General features: G+C 44.1%; 4 protein-coding genes across 4 annotated transcripts; 1 reads left to right on the top strand and 3 right to left on the bottom strand.

Annotated features, from left to right (window-relative positions):
- Positions 1-1,212: 1,212 nt before the first annotated feature.
- LOC120383827 (olfactory receptor 6C74-like) lies at positions 1,213-2,160 on the bottom strand. The gene has a single exon (XM_039502090.1). The coding sequence runs from the start codon at positions 2,158-2,160 to the stop codon at positions 1,213-1,215; it is 948 nt and encodes a 315-aa protein (XP_039358024.1).
- Positions 2,161-7,970: 5,810 nt separating this feature from the next.
- LOC120383624 (olfactory receptor 6J1-like) lies at positions 7,971-8,720 on the top strand. The gene has a single exon (XM_039501786.1). The coding sequence runs from the start codon at positions 7,971-7,973 to the stop codon at positions 8,718-8,720; it is 750 nt and encodes a 249-aa protein (XP_039357720.1).
- Positions 8,721-9,773: 1,053 nt separating this feature from the next.
- Positions 9,774-10,694, bottom strand: LOC120383623 (olfactory receptor 14A16-like). The gene has a single exon (XM_039501785.1). It carries the CDS (start codon positions 10,692-10,694, stop codon positions 9,774-9,776), a length of 921 nt encoding a protein of 306 aa, XP_039357719.1.
- Positions 10,695-18,859: 8,165 nt separating this feature from the next.
- Positions 18,860-23,150, bottom strand: LOC120383621 (olfactory receptor 14A16-like). The gene is made up of 2 exons (XM_039501784.1): positions 23,118-23,150; positions 18,860-19,809 (listed from the first exon to the last, which is right to left on the bottom strand). The coding sequence occupies exon 2, from the start codon at positions 19,778-19,780 to the stop codon at positions 18,860-18,862; it is 921 nt and encodes a 306-aa protein (XP_039357718.1). The 5' UTR covers positions 19,781-19,809; positions 23,118-23,150.
- Between the last annotated feature and the right edge of the window lie 3,287 nt (positions 23,151-26,437).

The following is a 26,437-nucleotide window of genomic DNA, read 5'->3' as shown; positions in this document are numbered from 1 at the left end:
GGCATGTGTCATGAGTGTTTGGTTTTATCTCCAGCCCCCCATGATACCTTCGGCATCCTGCCCACACTCCCATCTGTCTGTCGGTCTCAATCTAGGACTCCATGCAGGTACCATGGGAGCGTGAGCTAATTGGGTGGGGTCTTGTGGTCAGTGGGGCCCTCAAACCCCAGACTAAACCAAGAAGGTATCTAGGTCAGAATCCTGACCTCTAGTCAGTCAAGTGTTGACAACTTTTGCATCCCCAATCTATTTTGAAAATCACCACCTGAATAGATAGAATCAATAGGTAAATAGAGGAGTCATTTATTTCAATGACAAGTATCAGAGAGGTAGCCATATTAGTCTGGATCTGTAAAAAGCGACAAAGAGTTCTGTGGCATTATCTAGATTAACAGACCTATTGGAGCACAAGCTTTTGTGGGTGAATACTCACATGCATCTAACAAACTGAGTTTGCGCCCATGAAAGCTTATGGTCCAATACGTCTGTTAGTCTATAAGGTGCCGCAGGACTCTTTGTTGCATATTTTGATGAGTTAGCTTGAGAGAGATAATGATGCACAGTCCATTTCACCATGATTGCACCATCACACTGGCACAATATGTGTACCCCATAATCACTCCTACATAACTGTCATTTATTTCATAGTCTTTAGTATTTATTATTCATATTTCAGGATCAACTAGGATCCCCAGTAATAGACCAAGACAACATGGGCTAGATTCACAAAGGGACATAGATGTTCCAGTGCTGATCATTGACTTTTAGGTACCTAGAAATTCATAGGGATTCACAAAGCCTCAGCTTATGTACCCGGGTCCCTATATAATGAAAGGGGATAGGTAGGCACCTAAAAATGGGATTCACAAAAAACAGCTTGCTCAGGGGTTCCTCATCTAGGCTAGCTAATGGGAGATTCCAGGGAAGTGCCTATGTGTCAGCTGTGAACACTTTCTTGGGGTAAGGCACCAAAGGTGTTTTTCACAAGAGGCCTGGGGAGTGAGAAGGATGCCTCATTCATCACTCTTAGCTCAGCCATTTGGGTCCTCAACTAGGATGCGAAAGATCCAGCTTCAATTTCCCCCTCTGTCTTAGGAGAAAAGGGATTTGAACAGGGAACTACCACTTCTTAGGACAGTACTATAACTTAGAAGAGTACTATAACTATTATTCATGTTTAATTTCCCTTTCTTTTCCCCTCACAAAACCCATTCAGAAATTAATATGCTTCCTTGAGAAGTTCATGCTTCTCTTCAAGGCTGCCTTCAGGGAATCTTTCATCTGCTGGTTCCTCATGCTGAAGATGAAGGGGCTCATGAGAGGGGTCACAACTGTGTTGAGCAGGGCCACCAGCTTGTTGAGCGAGATGTCACTGCCTGAAGGCCGGACATACATGAAGATGCAACTGCCATAGCCCATGGTGATGATGATGAAGTGGGAGGAGCAGGTGGAGAAAGCCTTGTTGCGTCCTGAGTGGGATGTTATCTTGAAGATGGTGGCAACAATATAAGTGTAGGACACCACCGTCAGGATCAAGGAGCCCAGCAGGATGGCGGAGGAGGTCATGAAACTCAGCAGCTCCACAAAGTTCGTGTCCACACAGGACAGCTTGACCAAGGCCAAGTTGTCGCAGAAGAAGTGGTCAAACTGGTTGCCATTGCAGAAGGGCAGGGTGATGACCAGGATGGTGGGGATGATGGTGGCCAGGAACCCCGTTGCCCATGACCCCACCACAAGCTGGAAGCAGAGCTGAGCATTCATGACCATGCTGTAGCGCAGTGGGTTGCAGATGGCCACATAGCGGTCATAGGACATAACAGCCAGCAGGACAAACTCACTGCAGCCCAGAAGGAAGTAGAAATAGCACTGAGTGATACAAGCCAGGTAGGAGATGGACCTGTCACCCGTCAGAAAGCTGGCAATCACCTTGGGTAGGACAGAAGATGTAATAAGGATCTCCAGACAGGAGAGGTTCCAGAGGAAGAAGTGCATGGGGCTGTGGAGGTGATGGTCTAAGAGGATGATGGTGATGATCATGATATTGCCAGACAAGATCAGCAAGTAAGAGGCCAGGAAGCCAACAGCAATGAGGCATTCCAGATGGCGGGGGTAGAGGAAGCCAATGAGGATGAATTCGGTCACGGTGGTTTGGTTCCGCATGGCTACATTGGATCTATCTGTGAGGGGTAGAGGGAGGACGGAGGGAATAGGGAATAATGTGTCATATGAACAGGAGAAAAGAAAAGTAGAAAAACAGAAGAGTAGGGAAGAGGAAAGAAAAGATCAGAAGAGAACATAAAAGGAAAAGGAATAGAGATACGGAGGAAAAACATGATAAATTGTAGAGGAGGAAAGCAAGGGTGAAATAAGAAAAGTGAAGAAGCCAAAAGAACAATACATCAAATAAAAAATTACCCTGTGGGCAATGGATGGGATGGGAAGAACAATAAGTCAATGTGAGCAGGGAAGTGAAGACAACGAGAAGAGAAAACAAATGGCAAACAGAAAAGGAAAGAAAAGTGGAGGAGAGAAAAGCCCCCAAAATAAAGAAGAGCAGAGCTGGGTGGAATTGTTTCCCTGGGCAATTTTTTTCCTTTTTTTTAGGTGTGGGGGAAGGGCGAAGAAAAAAAGAAAAGTTTTCAGCTGAAAACTCTTCCAAATTTCTGCTTTTTATTTTCTTAATGAAAAGTCAAAAATTGTCCACAGAAAGCAGACACTTACCACAAAAGTTTTAGTTTATTTGAAAAGCCATTTATTTTTTGTCAAAAACAGTTTTGATAGAAATATTTGGACTAGCCTTAAAAATAAGGAAAGAAAAAAAAAGTAATAACAGGAGTGGGTGGCTGAGATTCTGTGGCCTGCGTTGTGCAGGAGGTCAGACTAGATGACCATAATGATCCCTCATGACCTGAAGTCTATGAGCCTAAAAGAAAGGAGAAGTAAAATTAAAATAAAGGAACAGAGAAAAGCAATAAAGGAAAGGAGAGGGTGAAAATGAAAGGAGAGAAATGAAGAAAGAGAATAAAAAGGAAAGGAGAAAAATGTAGGAACCAAAAAAAAAGGAAGGAACGAAAAAAACAAAGAAGAAGAAAAAAAACATGACTGAAGGAAAAAAAAAGGAGAGAAAGGAGAAAGGGAAAATGAAAATATAAGAAAAAAAGTTATCAAAATGGAGATAAAAGATATTTAAAAACGGAAAGAGAAGAGGAAAAAGAAAAACTAGAAAAGGAAATAGATAAACAGAAAGGGGGGCAGAACAGCTACTCACGTTAGTCTAGGTCTGTGATGTTAGGAAGATACCATAAGGCACACAGATTGAGTCTTGTGCCTCAGTCATCACCAACTACCGTAAAACAAATTCTTGTAGGGTAATCTTTTAAATTCTAGTCCCAGCGCTTTTGGATTAAATACTAAAGTAGTTTATTCTGAACTTCTTCAAAGACTGAAAAGTAGTAATCATTCTGATTTTTCCCTTCATGTCAAGCCGTGAGAAGCCCTCAAACAGCACCTGCAACATCAGGGTCTTTTGACTTGTCCAGCGGGTATTGTCACATCTAAGCGAATTGTACTTTCATATGTTGACTCTTGTTCTTCTAGCCTCACAATCTACTTGCCATTCTCTGTGAAGTAGGTCTGCCTCAACTGGGTGAGGCTGATTAGTTTTAATGATCACAGGTACCCCAGGGGATCCATTCACTGGAGAATCCCAGAGCCACTTTTTGAGATGTACATGGAAAGATAAAAAATCATGACACTTTCCAAGAAATTTTAACTAGGTTACCATATGTGAACCCAAGTACTGTACCTTTCAGAATGTTTTAGCCTTTGCCCATATGTCATAGACTCACTTGTGATGGCAGAGACCTTTAATGTGCCATTTAATTCATTTCATGTGCCTCCTACAATATAATTATTGTGTTCCTTACACTTCTTTGGTGCACGGAATAGTCCAGTGGGTTATGCACTGGTCTGGGCAACAGGAGATGCTCACTTCTAATTATATCTATTCCATTTGCTCAGGGCAGGTCCTTTAGCACTAAGACCCAGATCTAGAAAAGTATTTATGCACCTAACTACTGCTGTGACAATTGGGTCCATCATTTTTGCCTGCTTGGGAATTAACTATGGAAAGTTCACTAATAAATGTTATAAACAGGTTAAGTCCCAACCACTGCTTCAAATGAAATGTAATTGGAGGGACTTTAACAATAATAACTCCAGCCCATCTCAACTAATTAATTCACTTTCCCTCCAAAGGACAGTTATTACCGTCTTTGATGCCATCAAAGAGACTGACAGATGAGGGTGGTTGTTTTTTTTTTCCCCTTCTAAAACTCTCTTCAGCTAAAGGGACAGGGAGCAAGGGACGTTGTTAAAATGAAAACCTTATTTAATACCTTGCATTTCAAATGCTTTAACTGTGCTTTCTTCTTTTCTTTATCTTTAATAAAAGGTTAAAAGTATTTTAATGGTGTGTTTGCCATGGGATTAAGCAGGCTCAGGCCTGTGTGTATCAAACCCTGAACTTTGTTTAACATTGTTTGATATTGGACAGTGACAGGGTTATGGTAACACCTTTGACTTTTTGGGCCCACGTATTCCATCTTAATTAACACAATACTAGTACGTTAGACACCTACATTCAAAATTTAGGCAGCACTGAGATCCTCAAAGCCCTCACTTAGCTGTTGCCTAACTCTGTAAGTGCCTTTATTCACTCAAAGCCTAATGTTTTGCTGCAAAAGTCACCTAAGAGCTTATGTTTCTGCCTCTAGGCATGCACGCTGCTGCCTCACTTGAGGTGCCTGGTTGCCTCTATCACGTCAGACTCCCAGCCGGATCCTCAAACCAGGTGAACATAGGCATTGCTGCACTTCTTTCTCCTGGGGAACTTGATCTGGTAGGTGGGTTCTGAGCATGCCTAAATCCACACAAAACAGTGGCGGGAGGAAGGAGGATTTCCCTCATAACTAGGCTAGGAGGGATTCGATTTTTATTGGTGAATATTAATAAATGTCGATTCACCAAACACCCACAAACTGACAAAAACTATTGCCATCGATAATCAAAATTGACAGATAGACAAAGTAAGAAAAATGCTACCTGAGAACTTATTGCAGTTTGATTTAAGGATATTTACTTTGTATATTTTCACATGTGATGTTGACAATGTGTATTATAACATTTTATAAAGCTTTAACTTTTTGAAAGTCAGCATCTACTGTCATTAAATAATTATTGTATGATCCCCTCCACCATAATTTCCTGCAACTGTGAAAATTTAAAAAGATAAACATTGTGGTGATGGGGGAAAGCTTAAAACCCCTGATTTTGCAAAACTCTGAAATCCTAAATCAATAAAAATTGGGGGGGGGGAGCTTAAAAATAAACATCAATAATATTGCTCAAAATTACTTTTTTTAAAGAAATCAGTTCTGCCAACTCGATTCATAACTTGTAACCCAGGGATAATGACACACATGGGGGATGAGGGATCCTATGTTCCTAACCTCTTGTTTCTGGTTTTCACTAGGTGGCCAAGGCCCAGATCCACAAACAGACTAAGGCATTACAATGTGTAGCAACACCTAATTTTAAAAGCAGCAAAGAATCCTGTGGCACCTTATAGACTAACAGACATTTTGCAGCATGAGCTTTCGTGGGTGAATAACCACTTCTTCGGATGCAAGTAGTGGAAATTTCCAGTAGTGTTCTCCTACAATGTAATATATGCCATCATATGCCAGCAATGCCCCTCTGCTATGTACATCGGCCAAACTGGACAGTCTCTAAGGAAAAGGATAAATGGACACAAATCAGACATTAGGAATGGCAATATACAAAAACCTGTAGGAGAACATTTCAACCTCCCTGGCCACACAATAGCAGATCTTAAGGTGGCCATCCTACAGCAAAAAAACTTTAGGACCAGACTTCAAAGAGAAACTGCTGAGCTTCAGTTCATCTGCAAATTTGACACCATCTGCTCAGGACTAAACAAAGACTGTGAATGGCTTGCCAATTACAGAACCAGTTTCTCCTTTCTTGGTTTTCACACCTCAGCTTCTAGAACAGGGCATCATCCTCTCTGATTGATCTAACCTCGTTATCTCTAGCTTGCTTCATGCTTGCTTATATATACCTGCCCCTGGACATTTCCACTACTTGCATCCGACGAAGTGGGTATTCACCCACGAAAGCTCATGCTGCAAAACGTCTGTTAGTCTATAAGGTGCCACAGGATTCTTTGCTGCTTTTACAGAACCAGACTAACATGGCTATCCCTCTGATACTTGACACCTAATTTTAAGACACCAAGACAGCCAGTGGAATCCACAAGTCCTGATTTAGGCACCCGGGCTCCCTATACAATGAATGGGAAGAGACAGGCATCTAAGAATGGGATCCACAAAAGCCATCATCAGGCAGGGAGATGCTTATATTAGCCAAAGCCAGATGCTGATGAGAGGGATGTGTCTTCAGCCTGCCCCTCTCAGGGAGTTCAGCTCCTAAATCTGGGCTGGAGGTAGGCACCTAGCTTTGTTTGGGATTTTCCGCTGTGAATCCTCTCCTGGAGTTAGGTACCGATGTCATTTTTTGCAAGACATGCCTGGGGGAGAAGAAGCAATGCTTTATAGCTTTTAGCCCACTTACTAGGACACTCACCTGGGACGTTAGAGACCCGGATAGGGAATCTGAACCACGGCATCTCACATCCCAGGTGAGCACCCTAACAATTGAGCTAAAGGTTTCCTGCTGTCCCCTGTGTGGAGTTGGGCTACTTCAGAGCACTCCTACTGGATCAGACCCTGCCGGTGAGATAGGCTAAGAATTGCCACTATGAATGACAATGAATAATCATTGGGCCAGGGACAAGATCATGAGGATGACTCTAAAGCTTATTGTTTTGAGCATTCACCTAGGATGTAGAAGAGCTATGTTCATGTCTCTGTTTATTATTTATACATAGTGGAGCAGCTTCAACATCAAAGACTGAGAGAGAGTCCTGCACCATCCCATCCCATAATCCAATGTTTAGGGATCTCTTTTGTAGTGTGGAAGACCCAACTTCACAGATCTTCTCCACATGAGGTACGGGGGGGAACTGTTGGGTTTTCTATAGCACATTGTGGCCAACACACTTGGGTCGGGTCAAACCTTTATTTGAACCAAAAGCATTTCTTGAGGTTAACAGCCACTGTTAAAGCAGTAGATAGTAACAGATAGGCAAAGAAAGGTTAGGACAAGTTACCTCTCTGAGGAAGCTGAGTCAGGAACTCTGGGTGGAGAATTGGCTCTGGGCCATGGGAGGGGAAATCTCAGAGAATGGGGCCCAGGAGCGTTTGTGAGGTGGAGGGTTGTGAGAGGGGAGGAAGGGAATTAGGGGCTGGGGGTTTTGTTTGGGGGCCTGAGCTGTGTGAGGCAGAGGGAAGGAGACACCCAGGGAATAGAGTAAGAACATTCACGGGGTGGAGGATGCGGCAGAGGCTGGAGTCAAAGGGCCTGAATCTCCTCTCCCTGAAACCAGACATACGCCACTGTAATACCATGGACTTACCTTGAGATGAGTGACTGGGAAATCAGGCCTATTGACTCCAGTGGAGTTACTCCTGATTTACACCAGGGTGAATGAGAGGGAAATCAGTTGACTGCAGTGAAGTATTTCTAACTTTTCTTACTGTTGGTACATTTGGGTGCTGATTTATTGTGCACGGCTAAAGATCAAACCGGGGCACAGATCCTCACACTGGGGACTCCAAAGCTCAGTAGAGTTCAGTCCACCTACTTGCCCTCGGGGGAAATAAAGTGACAGCGTTATCAACCACAATGTTTAGTTCTCATTTAGGGGCATCAGCCTTTGAAGTGATTGGAGTCACGCCAAACAGATTGCACTGTGAATGTGCATGGCAAAAGGAGGAGCTGGTTGAAAGCTGTTTCTGACTTTCAGCCCCATAGCTGCTGAAAGGAGAATGTTCTGGACAAGAAACCTCGGCTGGAGAACTTCCTATCAGAGGAATACCATCTCCTTTTATGGCTGCCTGGCTCAGTCTTACTTCTATTTCCTGCTGGGCATTTCAGAGAATGTCTTGTTGGCCATGATGTCCTGCGTTCAATATGTGGCCATATGTTACCCACTGAACTATAGCACTATCATGAATAGAAAGGTCTGTGTCTGGTTGGTGATGGGATCATGGATGTGGGGATTCTTCTCCATCTTGGCCCCTACCATGATCAAACTTGAATTGCCCTGCTGTGGCCCCAACATCATCAACCATTTCTTCTGCTATCATGCCCCCTTGTTATACCTCGTCTGTGCCGTCATCCGGCTGGTGGAATTCATCGACTTCATCATCTCGCTGTCTGTGTTGCTAGGCTCCCTGCTGCTGATGGTCATCTCCTACATGTATATTATCTGCACCATCATCTGTATCCCATCTGCCAAGGGCAGGGAGAAAGCTTTCTCCACCCGTGCATCTCATTTCACTGTGGTTACCATTAGCTACAGCACCTCCATCTTCATCTACATTAGGCACTCGCAGCCCCCCTTCTTTGTGTGGCTTGTCCCCTGTCTGGTACTGAGAGAAAACCAGATGTGGTTTTGTCCAGTATCACAGACTAGGGAGGCATGCAAGGTCACACTGGTGGATGGGGCCACAGCTTTCCCAGAAGTACCAGAATGTCCGATATTCCTGGAATGCATCAGTGGACAACCTAGTTGAGGGCAGAGTTGGGCAACATTTTTCCAAGCCATTGGCAGATTGTTTAACTCAGCTAAAAACATAGCAGCATCTGTCAATGGCAGGGAAATTATTGAGATACACCCAGAAAATCATGATAGGTTATCCGCACCACATGCTGGAGAGGAAAGCGAACCCTCACAAGGTCTGACACACTCTGCTTCTTTGTCCCCCTTTAATGGTTAAGTCACAAATGGTAGTTTATAAAACAGTGGGCCCAGTCGCCAGCTGGTGGCAATGGATATGCAGCTCCATTGGAAGCAGTAGCTCAGATCCACAGATGCTGCAAATTGCTTTAGGGCCACCAAAGTCTATGGAATTACACAGATGGGGATGAGGATCTACCCCAAAAGCAGCAAAGAATCCTGTGGCACCTTATAGACTAACAGACGTTTTGCAGCATGAGCTTTCGTGGGTGCATACCCACTTCTTCAGATGCCGAAGAAGTGGGTATTCACCCACGAATCTTGCATCTGAAGAAGTGGGTATTCACCCACGAAAGTACATGCTGCAAAACGTCTGTTAGTCTATAAGGTGCCACAGGATTCTTTGCTACTTTTACAGAACCAGACTAACACGGCTACCCCTCTGATACGATCTACCCCAAATGTCTTCTCTCACCTACCCCAGTGTTACACCAGTCTGACTCCTCAGCTTCCAATGAAGCCACTCCTGATTTATATACACAAGCAAGAAAAGTCCAATCATTGTTTTCAGTGGCCATGGAACGGGTGCTAGTGGCCAAGCAGTGCGACAGGTATGGTTTTCGCACAGAATTAAAGTCTGATTCCTTTTATGCACAAAATGTATACCCATTTAACTCCACAACTGGACCAGATTTTCTACTGGTGAAAATCACCCCAGCAGCAGTGATATCAGCAGAGTTAATCTGGATTTGCATTGGTGCAACTGAGATCAGAATCAGACCTGGTTGTGTGTAAGCTGTGTGGTCATGGAAATCACTGACATTAAAGGAACAGATACTAAGTAAGCAAACTTTAATTAGAGAAAGACAGATAATGAATTCTTGGTGAATTATCTACACCCAGTCAGTCTCCTCAGGGCAGCTTTGATCTCCTTGTTTCTCATGCTGTAGATAACTGGATTCATGATTGGTTGCAATACAGAATAGAGAACAGCCAAGACAAGATCCAGAGCAGATGAGGAGCTGGAGGTGGGTTTTAGGTAGGCAAAGACGCCAGTGCAAACAAGCAAGGAGACCACAGTGAGGTGAGGAAGGCAGGTGGAGAAGGCTTTATGCCGGCCCTGCTCAGAGGGGATTCCGAGGACTGATTTGAAGATCTGAACATATGACACAATGATAAAAATAAAGCAGCCTAAGACTAAACATATACTAAAGTCAAGAACCCCAACTTCACTCATATATGAGTCAGAGCAGGTGAGCTTGAGTAGCCGGGGGATTTCACAGAAGAACTGATCCACCATGTTGCCTCTACAGAAGGTCAATGCAAACGTGTTCCCAGTGTGTAGCACAGAGTAGAGAATCCCACTGATCCAGGCACCAGCTGCCATTTGGACACAAGCTCTGCTGTTCATCATTGTCTCATAATGCAGTGGTTGGCAGATGGCGACATATCGGTCATACGCCATGACGATAAGAAGGGAATAATCTGCTACCAGCAAGAAGAGGAGGAAAAAGACTTGAGTAACACATCCAGCATAGGAAATGGACTTGGTGTTCATAAGGGAGTTGGCCATGGATTTGGGGACAGTGACAGAGATGGAGCCAAGGTCTACGATGGACAGATTCATCAGGAAGAAGTACATGGGAGTGTGAAGTTTGTGGTCGAAGACTATAACCATGAAGATGAGAAGATTCCCCACCAGGGCTGCCAGATAAATCACTAGAAACACCACAAAGTGCAAAATCTGCAGCTCCCGAACTTCAGAGAATCCCAGGAGAAGGAATTCAGTCATGGTGGTTCGGTTGGACATTTTCTTTCTCAGGATGGGGAAAACAGCCCCACTGACTCCAGTAGATTTACTCCTGATTTACACTGGGGTGAGAGACAAAGTAGAATCAGCTCAATGGACTCCAGTGGAGTTACTCATAATTTACACCAGGGTAATGGAGAGGAGAATTAGGAACAATTGCTTTCAAGGTATTTGTATACCTCTGTCACCTAGAGGTGGGCGAACTCTGGATAACAGTGTATAAATGTTACTACCCTCATTTTACCGAGGGGAATTGGGGGTCTGCCTGGCCGTATTCTGCTGTCAGGGGCACTGCTGCAAATGTGGGTAATTTCACTGCATGCCATGGAATTACTCCCACTTTATACTTCTCTAAACTGGAGCAGCATCTCACATGGAGGTGACCCAACCCAGTCATAATTACATGGTAAACTCGAGTTAGGAATACAGTATAGGAGCTTTGATGCTCCATCCACCGTCCTAGACAGATTTCCAGGCTCACTGTGATAGACAGACGTTCTGGTTCCCTCCTGCTTCTCTAACCACTCAACTAAACTCCCTCCCAGAGCTTGGAAGAGAACCCAGGAGTCCTGACTCCCAGTTCGCCCCCTGTATTAAGCCAATAAATACAACACCCCTCCCGGAGCTCAAAATACAGACCAGGAATTCTGGCTCTACCCCCTGGACTCAACTCCCTCCCAGAGATCGGAACACAGGTGACGTGTCATGACTCCCAGTTCCCTCGGCTAATGACTGCATCGGACTGTATCTCAGCCTCTGTCCCAGTGACTCTCCATTGCCATCAGGAATGACTGCTGCGAGTGACAATGGAGAGTCATTGGGCTACCGAACGCTAGTGAGAATGATTCCCCAGCATGTTTTTTGGGGGACTCACCTGTTGTGTGGAAGAGTTCAAGTCCCTGCTCCAGTGACTATTTAATTATTCATAAAAAGTGGAGCAGCTTCAACAGGAGAGACTGAGACAGTCTCATTTCAGAAAAGCCCATAGCCTAGTGCAGGGGTCAGTAGCCTTTCAGAAGTGCTGTGCTGAGTCTTTATTTATACACTCTAATTTAAGCTTTCGCGTGCCAGTCATACATTTTAACGTTTTTAGAAGGTGTATTTCTATAAGTCTATAATATATAACTAAATTATTGTTGTATGTAAAGTAAATAAGCTTTTTACATTTTTTAAGAAGCTTCATTTAAAATTAAGTTAAAATGCAGAGCCCTCTGGATTGGTGGCCTGGACCCAGGCACTGTGAGTGCCACTGAAAATCAGTTTGTGTGCCACCTTCAGCACGCATGCCATAGGTTGCCTACCCCTGGCCTAGTGGCTCAGGTACCCTCCTGTAAAGTGAGAATTCAAACCCCTTCTCCTTATCAGTCAGAGAGAGGGATTGAACCTGAGTTTGTCATAAGCCAGCATAGTGCCCTAACCTCTCAGCTTCAAGTTATGAGGGGTGCCTGTCCCAGAGTCCTTATGAGAGACAGAAATAGAACCTTCAGTTCTGGTTACTCTCCTCTCCACCCTGGACTGAATTTCCACCCAGAGCCACACATAAAACTCAGGAGGCCTGGCTCTCAGTCCCTGCTACTCTTACCCACTAGACCCCAATCCCTAGAACCCGAGAGTACTGGCTCCTAATCCACACCACTCTAACCCACTTGACTCAACTGCCCTTGCAGCAATTTAATAGACAGAAGTAACAATAATCTGAAAACTAGACACAAATTGATAGATAGATAAATAGATAGATAGATAGAACAACAAAGAGAGAGACACAAGTAAGAAAAGAACAGATACAGAGAGTGCGAGAGAAACACAGAACTAACAAAAACTAACAGATAGAGAAGTAAAAACAAACTAATTGAGAGAGAAAATACAAACAGACAGGTAGACAGCAATAACAACAAACTAATATATACAGAGAGAAAAGTATCAATGAACTGATACTTCATTGTCACAATTTTTGGACTACTTTAATGTAAACTCCTTAATCCATTCTAAAAATAGTGTGTTGATTTCATCAATTTCCCCACTCCCAATAGAAGGAAACTGAGGCACGGATATTCTGTCCTCTCTTTCTGAAGGTAAATTCTTTGGACTGCCTCAGTTTCCCATGCCAAAATTGAGCTAAGAGTGAAACTATGAAAAAAAAATCTGTTGTCACTTACAATTTCATCCTTAGAGTGCCACTGTGTAACTCTCAAATATATTTAATTGCAAGAGCAAACTTATGGTGCCGGTAAATGTGGAATCCTCCCAGACTGAGATGTCTTTTCTCCTCCAGCTACAGACTGCAATTGGTATCCCCCTCTCTCTAGCCCCAATCTCTATATCTAATGCTCTTATCACTGTAGTATGAGAGACCATTCCCCCACTGCACTGAGGCTGAGCTGCTGGAAGTACACTGAGATCTGTGCTGTCTGCAGATGAGCTGTGTGCCAAAAAGGCTGGTGCTGCAGGAAGGTGATTTATCATGTCTGTTTTCTAAGGGCTTATGAGACGCACTGCCTAGAGCCCTCAACAGCCCAGAGGCAACAATTAATTTCTCTTGTCCTCTACTTCCCTGAAGAGTTTCCAGAAACTAAAATAATCACAATTCCAATGAGGCAGCAGGGTCTAGAGGAAAATTTGTGAGGCAAACATTGCGGGCACACAGGACTGTGCTCCAGACATCTGCCATCAATTCCTCATCCTGCTGCTGACCTGCTGTGTTACCTTGGGAAAGTCATGCCCTGGGGCTGTCTTTTCCCTCCCACCCTTTGCCTGTCCCTGGGGCGGAGACTGTGTCTTACCTAATATAATGGGCTTCTCATATCAGGTTCAACTATCAGACAATTAATTAATTAATTAATTAATTATTAAAAAGCTATGGTCTGAGGTGTCCTGAAATCTGATCCCAACTATTCCTCTGACTCTGTTCAGTCCCTTCACTGCTCCATTCCTCAGTTGTCATCCCTACAATGGGGATAAGAGTTACAACTTGGAGTAGCTGGAATAGTTGGAATAGTTACAACATCTACCAATGTGATATATGACATCATGTACCAGCAATGCCCCTCTTCCATGTACATTGGCCAAATCAGACAGTCTCTACGTAAAAAAATAAATGGACCCCAATCATACATCAAGAATTATAACACCCAGAGCACAGAGTTGCATCCCTGATACTCTTGGTTACTAGCAATTGATGGATCTATCCTCTATGAACTTATCATGTCTAGCTATTCATCCATCCATCTCTATACATATCCTTCCATCTACTAATCGATCAATCAATCTGAGGCTCTTGTACTGCCACACATCACCATGGTATCAGAGCACTTTCCACATAAAAACAGTTACCATATCAAAGTCACACATGGGGTCTCTGGCTCTTCTCCTTTTCTCAGGGTGGAAAGTAAACATTCTGCCCCTGCTGCAGCCCCAGGGCCGGAAGAGCTGTCAGCCTTCGCCTGGCCATGGGGCTCAAGGTGTCAGCTGCTGCCCCCAGCAGCAGGGCTCTTTTGTTGTAATGGACCCGTGGCTTTAGCTAACAAATGGCTTGGATCCCCAGGGGCTGGTTATAGTGAAGATGTACTGTATTTTGTTGGTTGGTTGATTTGTTTCTTGTTCCAGATATTTTTGGTGGGTGGGGATTTGGGAGGGCGAGGTATGTTTGATTGGAGGGGAGTATCCATTTGATGTCATCAAGTATCGGGTACTACCAGATCAGGCCCTAGACGGAGCACATGCCTATTTTCCACTGGTTTGTGGATCGCTAGCAGACACAGGGGCCTCTCTGAATGGACTTAGGCATCTCTCTCTGAGCTATCACACACTCCCCTCTTTGGCATCTCCTATTGGCTAGCTCAGGCATCTCCCCTCCTAGCATGCTGGATTTTGTGACTCCAATTCTTAAGTGTCTGTCTCTCTATATTTATTTTATAGGGAGCCCAGTGGCCTGAATCAGGCTGTGTGACACCCTATTGTTGTCCCAGTGATTTTCTAGGTTCCTAAAAGTTAGGTGTTGCTGCACTGCAGGTCACCACACCTGAGTCAATAAGTTTTGGACACTTATATCCTTTAGAAAATCCTACTAGGCACCTAAACACCTTTCAGATCTGGGCCTTAAATGATGAAGTGCCGGTGTCTATACTGGGCAATGATACCCTGGTATGAAGCTGTGGGTTCATTGACTTATGATCTTCGATATTCACCAGGGATCATAGAATCACAGAAATGCTGGGCTGGGACGGACTAAAATCCAAGGGGAATCGGGTGCCTGGATCTTTGAAAATCCCTTCTTTAATTGCTGGAAAAAAATAATCCTCCCCTTTGAAGAACATGCCCATATCTCTGCTGATTCCAAGGCTGGTGCCAGCCCACCTGATAGAGAAAAGTGAACTCTGTCTTTTGTAGGTATATTATAGAATCACAGAACCATAGAAATGTGGGGCTGAAAAGGACCCTGAGAAGCTGAGGCAGGACCTAGTGAATGTAGGCCAGTCCTGAGAGGTGCTTGTCCAACTTCTTCTTTAAAAACATCCAGTGATGGGGATTCCAAACCCTCCCTTGGCAGCCTATTCCAGAGTTTAACTGACCTTAGAGTTAGAAAACGTTTCCTAATCTCTAACCTTAATCTCCCTTGCTGCAAATTCAGCCCATTACTTCTCATCCTATCTTCAGTGGACATGGAGGACAGTTGATCACCATCCTCTTTATTACAGCCCATAACACATTTGAAGACTGTTGTCAGGTCCCCACTCAGACTTCTTTTCTCTTCCCAGTACAGCAACTGCCATTGAGGATATGATCAAAGAGCAGCAACATCCCTTGCACCATATGCTAAACCATATGATGGGACACAAATACAATAAGGCTCAGAATTTCAAATCTATTTTATTCCGCAAGTAGCTTTGAAAATTCCCTTCAATGAGACTGAACGTCCAATTCACCTTGGCAGCTTTTACCAAGGCCCGTGCTGGATTCTCCATCGCTTGATGTCTTCAGATCAAGACTGAAGGCTCTTCTGGAACATGCATTCATGAAAAATTAGTTATTGGGCTCAAGACAGGGGTAACTCGCTTGTGATCTATAGGAGGTCAGAAGACTCAGACTGGGTGAGCTAATGGTCCCTTCTGGCCTTAAATGCTGTGAATATTCTCCAAAAATTTCCATTGATGGGACCTAGGGTCCAGATCCTCTAGGGACCTTTAAAATTCTAGACTAAAGCCAGTTTTCCATCTCTTGTTAGTTTGGTCCTTAACTGAGAACCCTTGAGAAATAAATCCTTCTTTTCACCTATAAAGCAAGTGCACTTCTCCAAGGCAGTGTGTCTGACACATAACCTGGAGGTATCACATCTAGGGAGAGGACAGGAGGTTGGTCTAAGACCAGAGATGTGATTTTCTAAGAGTCCTGAGGAGTTAAACACCAGTTCCCAAGGACTCCTTTAACTCCATTAGGCCCTACTCCAGAAGGGAGCCACAGTGTTCACTGTTGGACAATATACCCACCACCAGTGCTTCTGGGACAGAATGCAGGAGATCTGGTCTGTTGGAACATATTCCTGGTAGAGGAAGTATCTAACAAGCCGCCCAGAAGCTGTTCGGTAGGGGTGAGCATGGTAGATTGAGGGAGCTGGCAATTCATTTGGTTATAAACTGGATAATCCCCTTTTCATGTGGCTTGTCCCCTGTCTGGTACTGAGAGAAAACCAGACGTGGTTTTGTCCAGTTTCATAAATGAGGGACACGTGCAAGATCACACTGGCGGGAGGGGCCACGTAGGCAGGGGCAGGGCCACAGCTTTCCCAGAAGTACCGGAATGTCTGGTGTGAGGTTGCACCCTATAATTCTTTATAGAAATATGCTTATGAGTGTAAATATAACATGACCTGAATATGTCTTACGCTAGATGTGCCAAGTAACATATCTCTGCAAAGGTTATGATCTATTGGATATATTCATGCTAATTACATGCATGTATCGTTTCTGTATTTGAAGTTATGAGTGTGACTATGTACTTCTTTGATTTTAAGTAGCCTCAGTGAAGCAGTTGGTCACCTTTTTGAGAAAACACTATTCTCACTCAGAGTCCTATCAAGAAACACTTCAGTTAACAATGAACTCTGAGAGATGCCAATCCACATCTGAGCTTTCCTGGGAATGTGGCATTTGCTGGTAAAGTTCTGAGTCATGCATGGACATGTGACTTGCCCATGTGACTCCAAAACTCCATCTTGCAGCATGGATTTAAGATGGGTAAAGATCATGCATCTTCGGTCTCCAGGGTGCAGAGGGACTAGGAATGGGCATCTCTAAGATGATCCAGGAATAAACCTGCCCCTCCTCTCACTAAGGAGTCCCTCCCCTCTTAGGTCTCACTCCTGCTGCTGTTCTGCTGTAGCTTGGTAGGCAATATCAGCCTCTGATTAGTGCAGGAATAAGGTCCCCTGAAGTTCTCAGGCCACTTGCCTTTCTGTGAGGGTCACCATTTAATCAAGGCTGGCACCCGGGGGACTCAACCAGAGACATCTAGGGCCCAAAGTACAAGCTTCTACAGCTTGAGTTGAAGAGCCAGGCTGCCTGACAGCCACTGGAACAGCCTCCTATCCTCTAGGTGGGGCACAGAGGGGCCTCATAACATGCACTTCCCATGGGTGCGACACTGCACAGCTGCAGGGGTCAAGGGCTCCATATGAGCTGGAGTCACCTCCCTCAGCCAGGAGGACAAGGTGTCACAGACAGTTGTACTAATGCAATGCCATGGGCTCTACTGGAGTTTATTATCTGTGTGGCCCTTTCTCCTCTCCCCTATCCCTGCACTTCCATAAAGTCACAGAGTCACAGAGTACAAGGCCAGAAGGGACGAGCCAATCATCCAGTCTGACCTGCTGTATGCCAACACCACCCGGCACCCACAGACCGAACCCAACCACTTAAATTAGACCAAAGTGTCACAGCCCTAGGGAGACTAAATGGTTCTGTGCCACTGGCAGACAAGATAAGAGACCAAGGGGCAGCAGTGCCCGAAGTGCCCGCAATGGCAGGAAAATGACTGAGATACACCCAGAAAATCCTGGCAAGTGACAACCACCAAACGCTGCAGAGGAAAGCGACCCCCACCCCTCAAGGTCCCTGCTAATCTGAATACGAGGGAAATTCTTTCCTGACCCCCACACGGTGATCAGGTAGACCCTGAGCATGTGGGCAAGAACCAGGCACCCAAGCAACCAAGAGAAGAGATAATGTCTCATTGCCACCTCAGAGCCCTGGCACAGCCCAACCAATGTCCCATTTCCAGCTAGGGCCGCCCCAAATGCTTCAGAGATTAAAAAAAAAAAAACAACTCCCAGAATATACTGGGGGAGGAGGAATCCCTTCCTGACCCCTGCCAGTGCCCCAAAGCACGAGCTTTTAGGGACATATGACATACGCCACAAGTGACTTTCACAGTTGCTGAGCCCTGCCCCCCAGCATCAGAAGCAGCCCACTCAGACATGTGTCCAGGTCGCTCTGAAAACTAATTTGGTCATTTGACCTCCACAACTGCTATTGGGAGGCTGCTCCAGAAGCTCGCCCCACTGGTAGTTAGAAACCTCCCCATAATTTCTAGCCAGTCTTTCCATTTCTCAGACACTCGAATGTGCATGTGAGCCAGGCTGACACAGTCTGGCTCCTAGACCCCTTTAGTGTCTAGGCCACAAATGGTGGTTTATAAGACAATGGGCCCAGTCCCCAGCTGGCGGCAATGGATATACAGTTCCACTGGAGGCAGTAGCTCAGATCCACAGATGCTGCAAATTGCTTTAGGGCCACCAAAGTCAATGGAACTCCTGATTTATACACACAAGCAAGACAACTCTCATCATTGTTTTCACTGTCCATGGGATGGGTGCAAGTGACCAAGCACTATAACAGGTATTGTTTTGGCACGGAATGAAAGTCTGATTCCTTTTGCGCACACAATTTACATCCATTTAACTCCACAACTGGACCAGATTTTCTACTGGTGAAAATCACCCCAGCAGCAGTGATATCAGCAGAGTTAATCTGGATTTGCATTGGTGCAACTGAGATCAGAATCAGACCTGGTTGTGTGCAAGCTGTGTGGTCATGGAAATAACTGACATTAATGAGCAGATACTAAGTAAGCAAACTTGTATTACATAAAGACAGAAATGAATTCTTGGTGAATTACCTACACCCAGTCAGTCTCCTCAGGGCAGCTTTGATCTCCTTGTTCCTCATGCTGTAGATAATTGGATTCATGATTGGTGGCAATACAGAATACAGAACAGCCATCACAAGATCCAGAGCAGATGCAGAGTTGGAGGTGGGTTTCAGGTAGGCAAAGACGCCAGTGCAAACAAACAAGGAGACCACAGTGAGGTGAGGAAGGCAGGTGGATAGGGCTTTATGTCGGCCCTGTTCAGAGGGGATTCTGAACACTGATTTGAAGATCTGAACATACGACACAGTGATAAAAATAAAGCAGACTAAGACTAAACACACACTAAAGACAAGAACCCCAACTTCAGTCAGATATGAGTCGGAGCAGGCAAGCTTGAGTAGCTGGGGGATCTCACAGAAGAACTGATCCACCATGTTGCCTCCACAGAAGGTCAAAGCAAATGTGTTCCCAGTGTGTAGCACAGAGTAGAGAATCCCACTGATCCAGGCACCCGCTGCCATTTGAACACAAGCTCTGATGTTCATCATTCTCTCATAGTGCAGTGGTTGGCAGATGGCGACATATCGATCATATGCCATGACGGTAAGAAGAGCAAAATCCTCTCCCAGCAAGAAGAGGAGGAAAAAGACTTGGGCAACACATCCAGCATAGGAAATGGACTTGGTGTTCATGAGGGAGCTGGCCATGGATTTAGGGACAGTGACAGAGATGGAGCTAAGGTCTACAATGGACAGATTCATCAGGAAGAAGTACATGGGGGTGTGAAGGCGGTTGTCGAGGGCTACAACCATGATGACAAGAAGATTCCCCACCAGGGCTGCCAGATAAATCACTAGAAACACCAAAAAGTGCAAAATCTGCAGCTCCCGAACTTCAGAGAATCCCAGGAGAAGGAACTCAGTCACGGTGGTGCGGTTGGACATTTTCTTTCTCAGGACATGTCTCAGGATGTCTGTGGAGGGAAGGACAAGAGCAAGGGCCAGGATTAGATCAGTAAAATAACTCTCCTTTTTTAAAAAAAACACCTTAATTTCCTTGAGTTAGAAGATTGGTGTAATATGGGAATGAGTATGGAGAAAACATACCCACTGACTCCAATGGAGTTACTCCTGATTTACACTGGGGTGAGAGAAAGTACAATCAGCTCAATGGACTCCAGTGGAGTTACTCCTAATTTACACCTGGGTGACAGAGAAGAGAAATAGGAACCATTGCTTTCGAGGTATTTGTAAAGCTCTGTCACCCAGAGGTGGGCGAACTCTGGATAACAGTCTTGCTATCCTCAGTTTACTGAGGGAAATTGGGGGTCTGCCTGGCCAGATTCTGCTGTGAGGGGCACTGCTGTAAATGTGGGGTAATTTCACTGCATGCCATGGAATAATTCCCACTTTATACTGCTCTAAACTGGAGCAGCATCTCACATGGAGGTGACCAAACCAAATTATAATTACACGGTAAACTTGAGTTAGGAATACAGCCCAGGAGCTCTGGTGCTCCGTGCCCTGTTCCAGCCAGATTTCCACACTCGTTGTGAGAGACAGACATTCCGGCTCCTCTCCTGCTTCTCTAACCACTTATCTAAACTCCCTCCCAGAGCTTGGAAGAGAACCCAGGAGTCCTGACTCCCAGTTCTCCCCCTGCAATAACCCAATAAATCAACAGGCCAGGAGTTCTGGCTCTACCCACTGGACTCAACTCACTCCCAGAGCTGGGAACACAAGTGATGTGTCATAACTCCCAGTCCTCTCTAACGACTGCATCAGCCTCTGTCCCAGTGACTCTCCATTACCATCAGCAGTGACTGCCAAGAGTGACAATGAAGAGTCATTGGGCTAACGAACGCAAGTGAGAAGGATTCTGCAGTGTGGTACTTGGGGCACTCACCTGGTGTCTGGAAGAGTTCAAGTCCCTGCTCCAGTGACTATTTAATTATTGATACAAATGGAGCAGCTTCAACAGGAAAGACTGAGACGGCTTAGGCACCCTGCTGTAAAGTGGGAATTCAAACCCCTTCTCATCATCAGTCAGAGGGAGAGATTGAGTCTGAGTTTGTCACAAGCCAGCATAGTGTCCTAACCACTCAGCTTCAAGTTATGAGGGGTGCCTGTTCCAGAGACCTTATGAGAGACAGAAATAGAACCCCCAGTTCTGGTTCCTTTCCTCTCCACCCTGGACTGAATTTCCACCCAAAGACACATATAAAATTGAGGAGGCCTTGCTCTCTGTCCCTGCTAATCTTACCCACTAGACCCCCATCTTTTTCCAGAGCTGGGGATAGAACTCAAGAGTCCAGGCTTCTAGTCCCCACTACTCTAACCCACTTGACTCAACTGCCTTGCTGTAATTTAATAGGCAGAAGTAACAGTAAACTGAGAACTAGACACAAATTGATAGATAAATAGATAGTTAGAACAACAAACTAAGAGAGAGAAACAAGTAAGAAAAGAATAGATACAGAGAATGCGAAAGAAACACAGAACTAACAAAAACTAACAGATAGACAGAGAAGTAAAAACAAACTAATTGAGAGAGAAAAGTACAAAGAGAGCAATAACAACAAACTAATGTATGCAGAGAGAAAACTATGTGTTTGTCACAATTTTTGTCACAATTTTTGGACTACTTTAATATAAACTCCTCAATCCATTCTAAAAAAAATCTGTCAGTTTAATCAATTTCCCCACTCCCAATAGAAGGAAACTGAGGCACAGATAGTCTGCCCTCTCTTTCCTAAGATAAAGTCTTTGGTCTTTCTCATTTTCCCATGCCAAAATTAAACTAAAAGTGAAACTATGAAAAAAAAATCACTTACAATTTAATCCTTAAAGTGCCACTGTGTAACTCCCAAATATATTTAATTGCAAGAGCAAACTTATGGTGCCGGTCAATGTGGAATCTTCCCAGACTGAGATGTCTTTTCTCCTCCAGCTACAGACTGTAATTGGTTTCCCCTCTCTCTCTAGCCCCATAAACACTGCTCTATCCACCAATCTCTCTATCTAATGCCCTCATCACTGTATTATGAGAGGTCATTCCCCCACCGCACTGAGGCTGAGCTGCTGGAAATACACTGACATCTGTGCTGTCTGCAGATGAGCTGTGTGAAAAGGGCTGGTGCTGCAGGAAGGTGATTTATCCATGTCTGTTTTCTAAGGGCTTGTGGGACTCATTCCCTGGAGCCCTCAACAGCCCAGAGGCAACTTTTAATTTCTCTTGACATCTACTTCCCTGAACAGACTCCAGAAACTGAAATAATTAGAATTAGAACGAGGCAGCAGGGTCTAGAGAAAAGATTGTGAGGCAAACACTGTGGGCACACAAGACTGTACTCCAGACTTCTGTCATCAATTCCTAGCCCTGCCGCTGCCCTGCTGAGTTATCTTGGGAAAGTCATTCCCTGGGGTTCTCTTTTCCCTCCCACCCTTTGCCTGTCCCTGGGGCAGAGACTGTGTCTTATGTAATATAATAGTCCTCTCATATCAGGTTCAACCATCAGATAATTAATTATTAAAAAGCTAAGATCCAAGGTATCCTGAGATCTGATTCCAATTATTCCTCTGAATTTGTTCAGTCCCTTCACCGCTCCATTCCTCAGTTGTCATCCCTTCAATGAGGATAAGAGTTACAACTTGGAGTAGTTGGAATTGTTACAACATCTACCATTGTGATATATGTCATCATGTGCCAGCAATGTCCCTCTGCCATTTACATTGGCCAAACCGGACAGTCTCTATGTAAAAGAATAAATGGACCCCAATCAGACATCGAGAATTATAACATTCAAAAACCATTCAGAGAACACTTCAGTCTCCCTGGTCACTCGATTACAGACCTAAAAGTCGCAATATTACAACAACAAAAAACTTCAAAAACAGACTCCAATGAGAGACTGCTGAATTGGAATTAATCTGCAAAATGGACACCATTAAATTAGGTTTGAATAAAGTCTGGGAGTGGACGCCTCATTACACAAAGTAAAACTATTTCCCCATGTTTTTTTCTCCTCTTACCCCTGTCCCCATCCTCTTAACTTCTTGTCAACTTCTGCAAATGGACCATTACATAGTCATCAAAATAGACACAGGACAGATAGATACTTAGTTATTTGGTTACCTCTTATTCAGTGCTCAAAGTATATGCAAAAGCACCTGCAAAATAAAATAAAATAAAATCCCGGCACACCTGTCCAATTGCTTTGCATATGAACATTTGGTAGACATACCTGGTCTGTTAATATGTGAATACAGAAATGTCACTCACTTTAATAAAATCACCAGAAATGACATAGGAGTTGTAATGATCCTCACTCAGTACCATGGTAAAAGCCTGTTAAATAGAAAGATCTGGTGACTATATTCCTTTCTGATGTCTCTTTATACCAAAGTTTGCTCTTGTAATGATTGTTTTGTTTCTGATATTTACACAGCAAGAATTTGTAAAGTTGTTAAAACTTCCTAAATAAACATTTTTTAAAAAATGAGCATGTTGATCAAGCCACCAGAGAAAAGTTCAGCTCCAACTTTAGACTGATGTAAATTTGGAGTAAATCCACTGACACTAAAGTAGATCAACAGAAATAATCAGGATTTATATCAGTGTGAGAGAAGAATTATGTCCATTCCTAAAAGGGACCACAGAAGTTTGGGCTGGTCAGAGGTTAAAAAAGTGGCGTTGTCAGTTGAAGTGTAAAATAATTTCCCCTTTTGGAATGAAACATTCTGATTTTCCAGAACAAAGCAACTTTCATTTATTTTTTCCCCTTAATTTTACTTTGAAACATGGTCAACATTGAAAGAAAATGTTTAGATTTTGTCAAAATGTAACCTGAAACAAAATTGGTTTTGACTTTTTGATTCACCTGAAATTTGAAAAAAATACCATTTTCAGTTTGACCCACAATTATTTTTTTTCTGATTTTTCAAAATTTCCAGTGAAATGAAAATTTATTCGCCCAGCTCTATTTGGATTTTCCTCCCGAATTTGATGTGCTAGATTACGAGCAATGAGGAAGGGGAAAGGTAACTTTTATTGTGTTTAATAGTTGCTATTTAAACACACAGGAAAACACTCACACAAGCATTCATGCGGTATCTTCCATAGACTGATGCACACACACACACCATGATGCTCACTCACAGGTCACACAAGCAGGCACACATACACTATCCAACATGCAAACACTCACTCTAACACAACAGCGTAAATGCACCAAACACACTCTTTCCCCCAGCACAAAAACAATCATACACACACTCACTGGCTCTCACACACAAACACAACACCTTTATGTCCCAGTTTAGATGGTGTACTGTGTATAGTGATGTTACAAAACAAGGAACCAGATCTGAGTTTGGCATCAGTTCCCACAAATTCTCTGGGCTGAGAATTGGCAATGCACAGAGCGTGTGTTGGGGGTGGGGTCTACAAACCTCTCGCACAACCAGCTCCCCAGCACTGAAATGGAAACATGGGAACCCACTGGAAATCTGCTGGCTTTTTGGTGCTGATGTAATTGCATGATCTATCTCTTTATTCCCGTACATAATCTGTTGCCCCACTGTCTTGAACCTTCTGTCTGAACTATATCCATCACTGTGACATTTGAGGAATGTGTAGGGCTGCTGTCATTTCTCCTACATGAGAATTTTTATTTATATTGTCCTCAGAACACACCCAATATTATTACCTATCTTTGGTGAAAAAGTGGCATCTCTGCAAAATCTGCACAGGGTCTGCCTTCTCCTAGAGTGAGGCCAAAGCAGTGTGGTGGCTTATTTTTTTTACCTCCTTTGAGATGCTTTGGGGTCAGATGCCTGTTGTGTATTGGCTCCAGGTCCATATTTCTGGGTAGCATTTTTTCCGTTCTCCAAGGTACATGAGAGAAGACAGTTGGGTTTGGAATATATGCAGCTGGATGTGGATAAATTGGAGAGAGTCCAGCAGAGGGCAACAAAAATGATTAGGGGGCTGGAGCACATGACTTATGAGGAGAGGCTGAGGGAACTGAGATTGTTTAGTCTGCAGAAGAGAAGAATGAGGGGGGATTTGATAGCTGCTTTGAACTACCTGAAAGGGGGTTCCAAAGAGAATGGATCTAGACTGTGGTAGAAGATGACAGAACAAGGAGTAATGGTCTCAAGTTGCAGAGGGGGAGGTTTAGGTTGGACATTAGGAAAAAAAATCAATAGTAGGGTGGTGAAGAACTGGAATGGGTTACCTAGGGAGGTGGTGGAATCTCCTTCCTTAGAGGTTTTTAAGGTCCAACTTGACAAAGCCCTGGCTGGGATGATTTAGTTGGGTTTGGTCCTGCTTTGAGCAGGGGGTTGGACTAGATGACCTCCTGAGGTCCCTTCCAACCCTGAGATTCTATGATTCTGTGTATTGATCTATAGTTATAAATTGCTGAACAAGTCTATTTAAGAGCCAAATTTTGAGTTACTTATAAGTGTTTAATCAAGCAAGACTGATTGAGCCAAACTGGGATTTCAATAACACCAAAGTAAAGCTGAAGTGATTGGAGTTATTTCGACTTCATCCCCGAGATCAGAATTTCCACCATCATGAGTTTTGCCTGAGTAAAGATAGAGTGAAAACTGTCCACCCCGTTGTACCAGTTTTGCTGTGGTGTAACCCCACTGAAATCAGTGGAGTTATGGTGTCATAAAACTGGTATCATGGAGAGGACAATATAGATCAAGGACTTCAAGATTGAAAAAAAAAACCATACACACTCTGGTTGCTATTCCTTATTCACGTGCAACATTTGAATGAGAATTATGCACAATGCAGACAACAGCTTTAATCTTTTAGGAAAACTAAATTAATAGTTCACTATTATGGTCTTGCGTTGCCTATGCAATGCTCTTTCCATTGCTACCTCTATACGTAGTCTTGGAAGAATCAGATTTTTATCAGTAAATATTGGCAAATGTTGATTTCATATATATATATTGTGGCAAAGTTCCTCCTCTCCTCTAGTAGGTCCTGCACTTATTGGCGGATTTCCTCCCTTCCGTGGTCTTCCCCTTGGATGAAACCCACAGTCTGGATCAACTCCTCCTATGTCTGATTAGGAGTAGCAAGGTTTGGGGGGAACCTGGGCCCGCCCTCTACTCCGGGTTCCAGCCCAGGGCCCTGTGAATTGTAGCAGTCTCTAAAGTGCTACTTGTAACCGCTGATTGACCGCTACAGCTCCCTGGGCTACTTCCCCATAACCTCCTTCAAACACCTTCTTTATCCTCACCATCGGATCCTCCTGGTGTCTGATACGGCTTGATTGTATGGTGTTCCCTCAATCCTCCAGTAGTACACCCTCTCAGTTCTTAGTTCCTTGTGTCTCTGACTCCCAGCTCCTCATTCGCACTTCCTTCCTCTGGCTCCTCCTCCCCTGACTGGAGTGAGCTCCCCTTTTTATACCAGGTTCCCTGATTAGTCTGCCCTGATTGGCTGCAGGTGCTCCCATCAGTGTAGCTCTCTCCGGTGCCTTCTAGAAAGTTCTTAATTGTTCCCAGGTGCCTTGATTAGCCTGCCCTGATTGGCTGCAGGTGCTCCAATCAATGTAGCTCTATCCCGTGCCTTCT

Source organism: Mauremys reevesii, linkage group 15 (assembly GCF_016161935.1).
Source record: "Mauremys reevesii isolate NIE-2019 linkage group 15, ASM1616193v1, whole genome shotgun sequence".
Taxonomy (NCBI): Eukaryota; Metazoa; Chordata; order Testudines; family Geoemydidae; genus Mauremys; species Mauremys reevesii.
The sequence above is the reverse complement of the archived record's forward strand: the minus strand, read 5'-3'. Positions and strand labels throughout refer to the sequence as shown.

Bases quoted from the DNA above. Each gene is read 5' to 3' on its own strand.
- LOC120383827 (XM_039502090.1), bottom strand. From the start codon at position 2,160: ATGCGGAACCAAACCACCGTGACCGAATTCATCCTCATTGGCTTCCTC.
- LOC120383624 (XM_039501786.1), top strand. From the start codon at position 7,971: ATGTTCTGGACAAGAAACCTCGGCTGGAGAACTTCCTATCAGAGGAAT.
- LOC120383621 (XM_039501784.1), bottom strand. From the start codon at position 19,780: ATGTCCAACCGCACCACCGTGACTGAGTTCCTTCTCCTGGGATTCTCT.
- LOC120383623 (XM_039501785.1), bottom strand. From the start codon at position 10,694: ATGTCCAACCGAACCACCATGACTGAATTCCTTCTCCTGGGATTCTCT.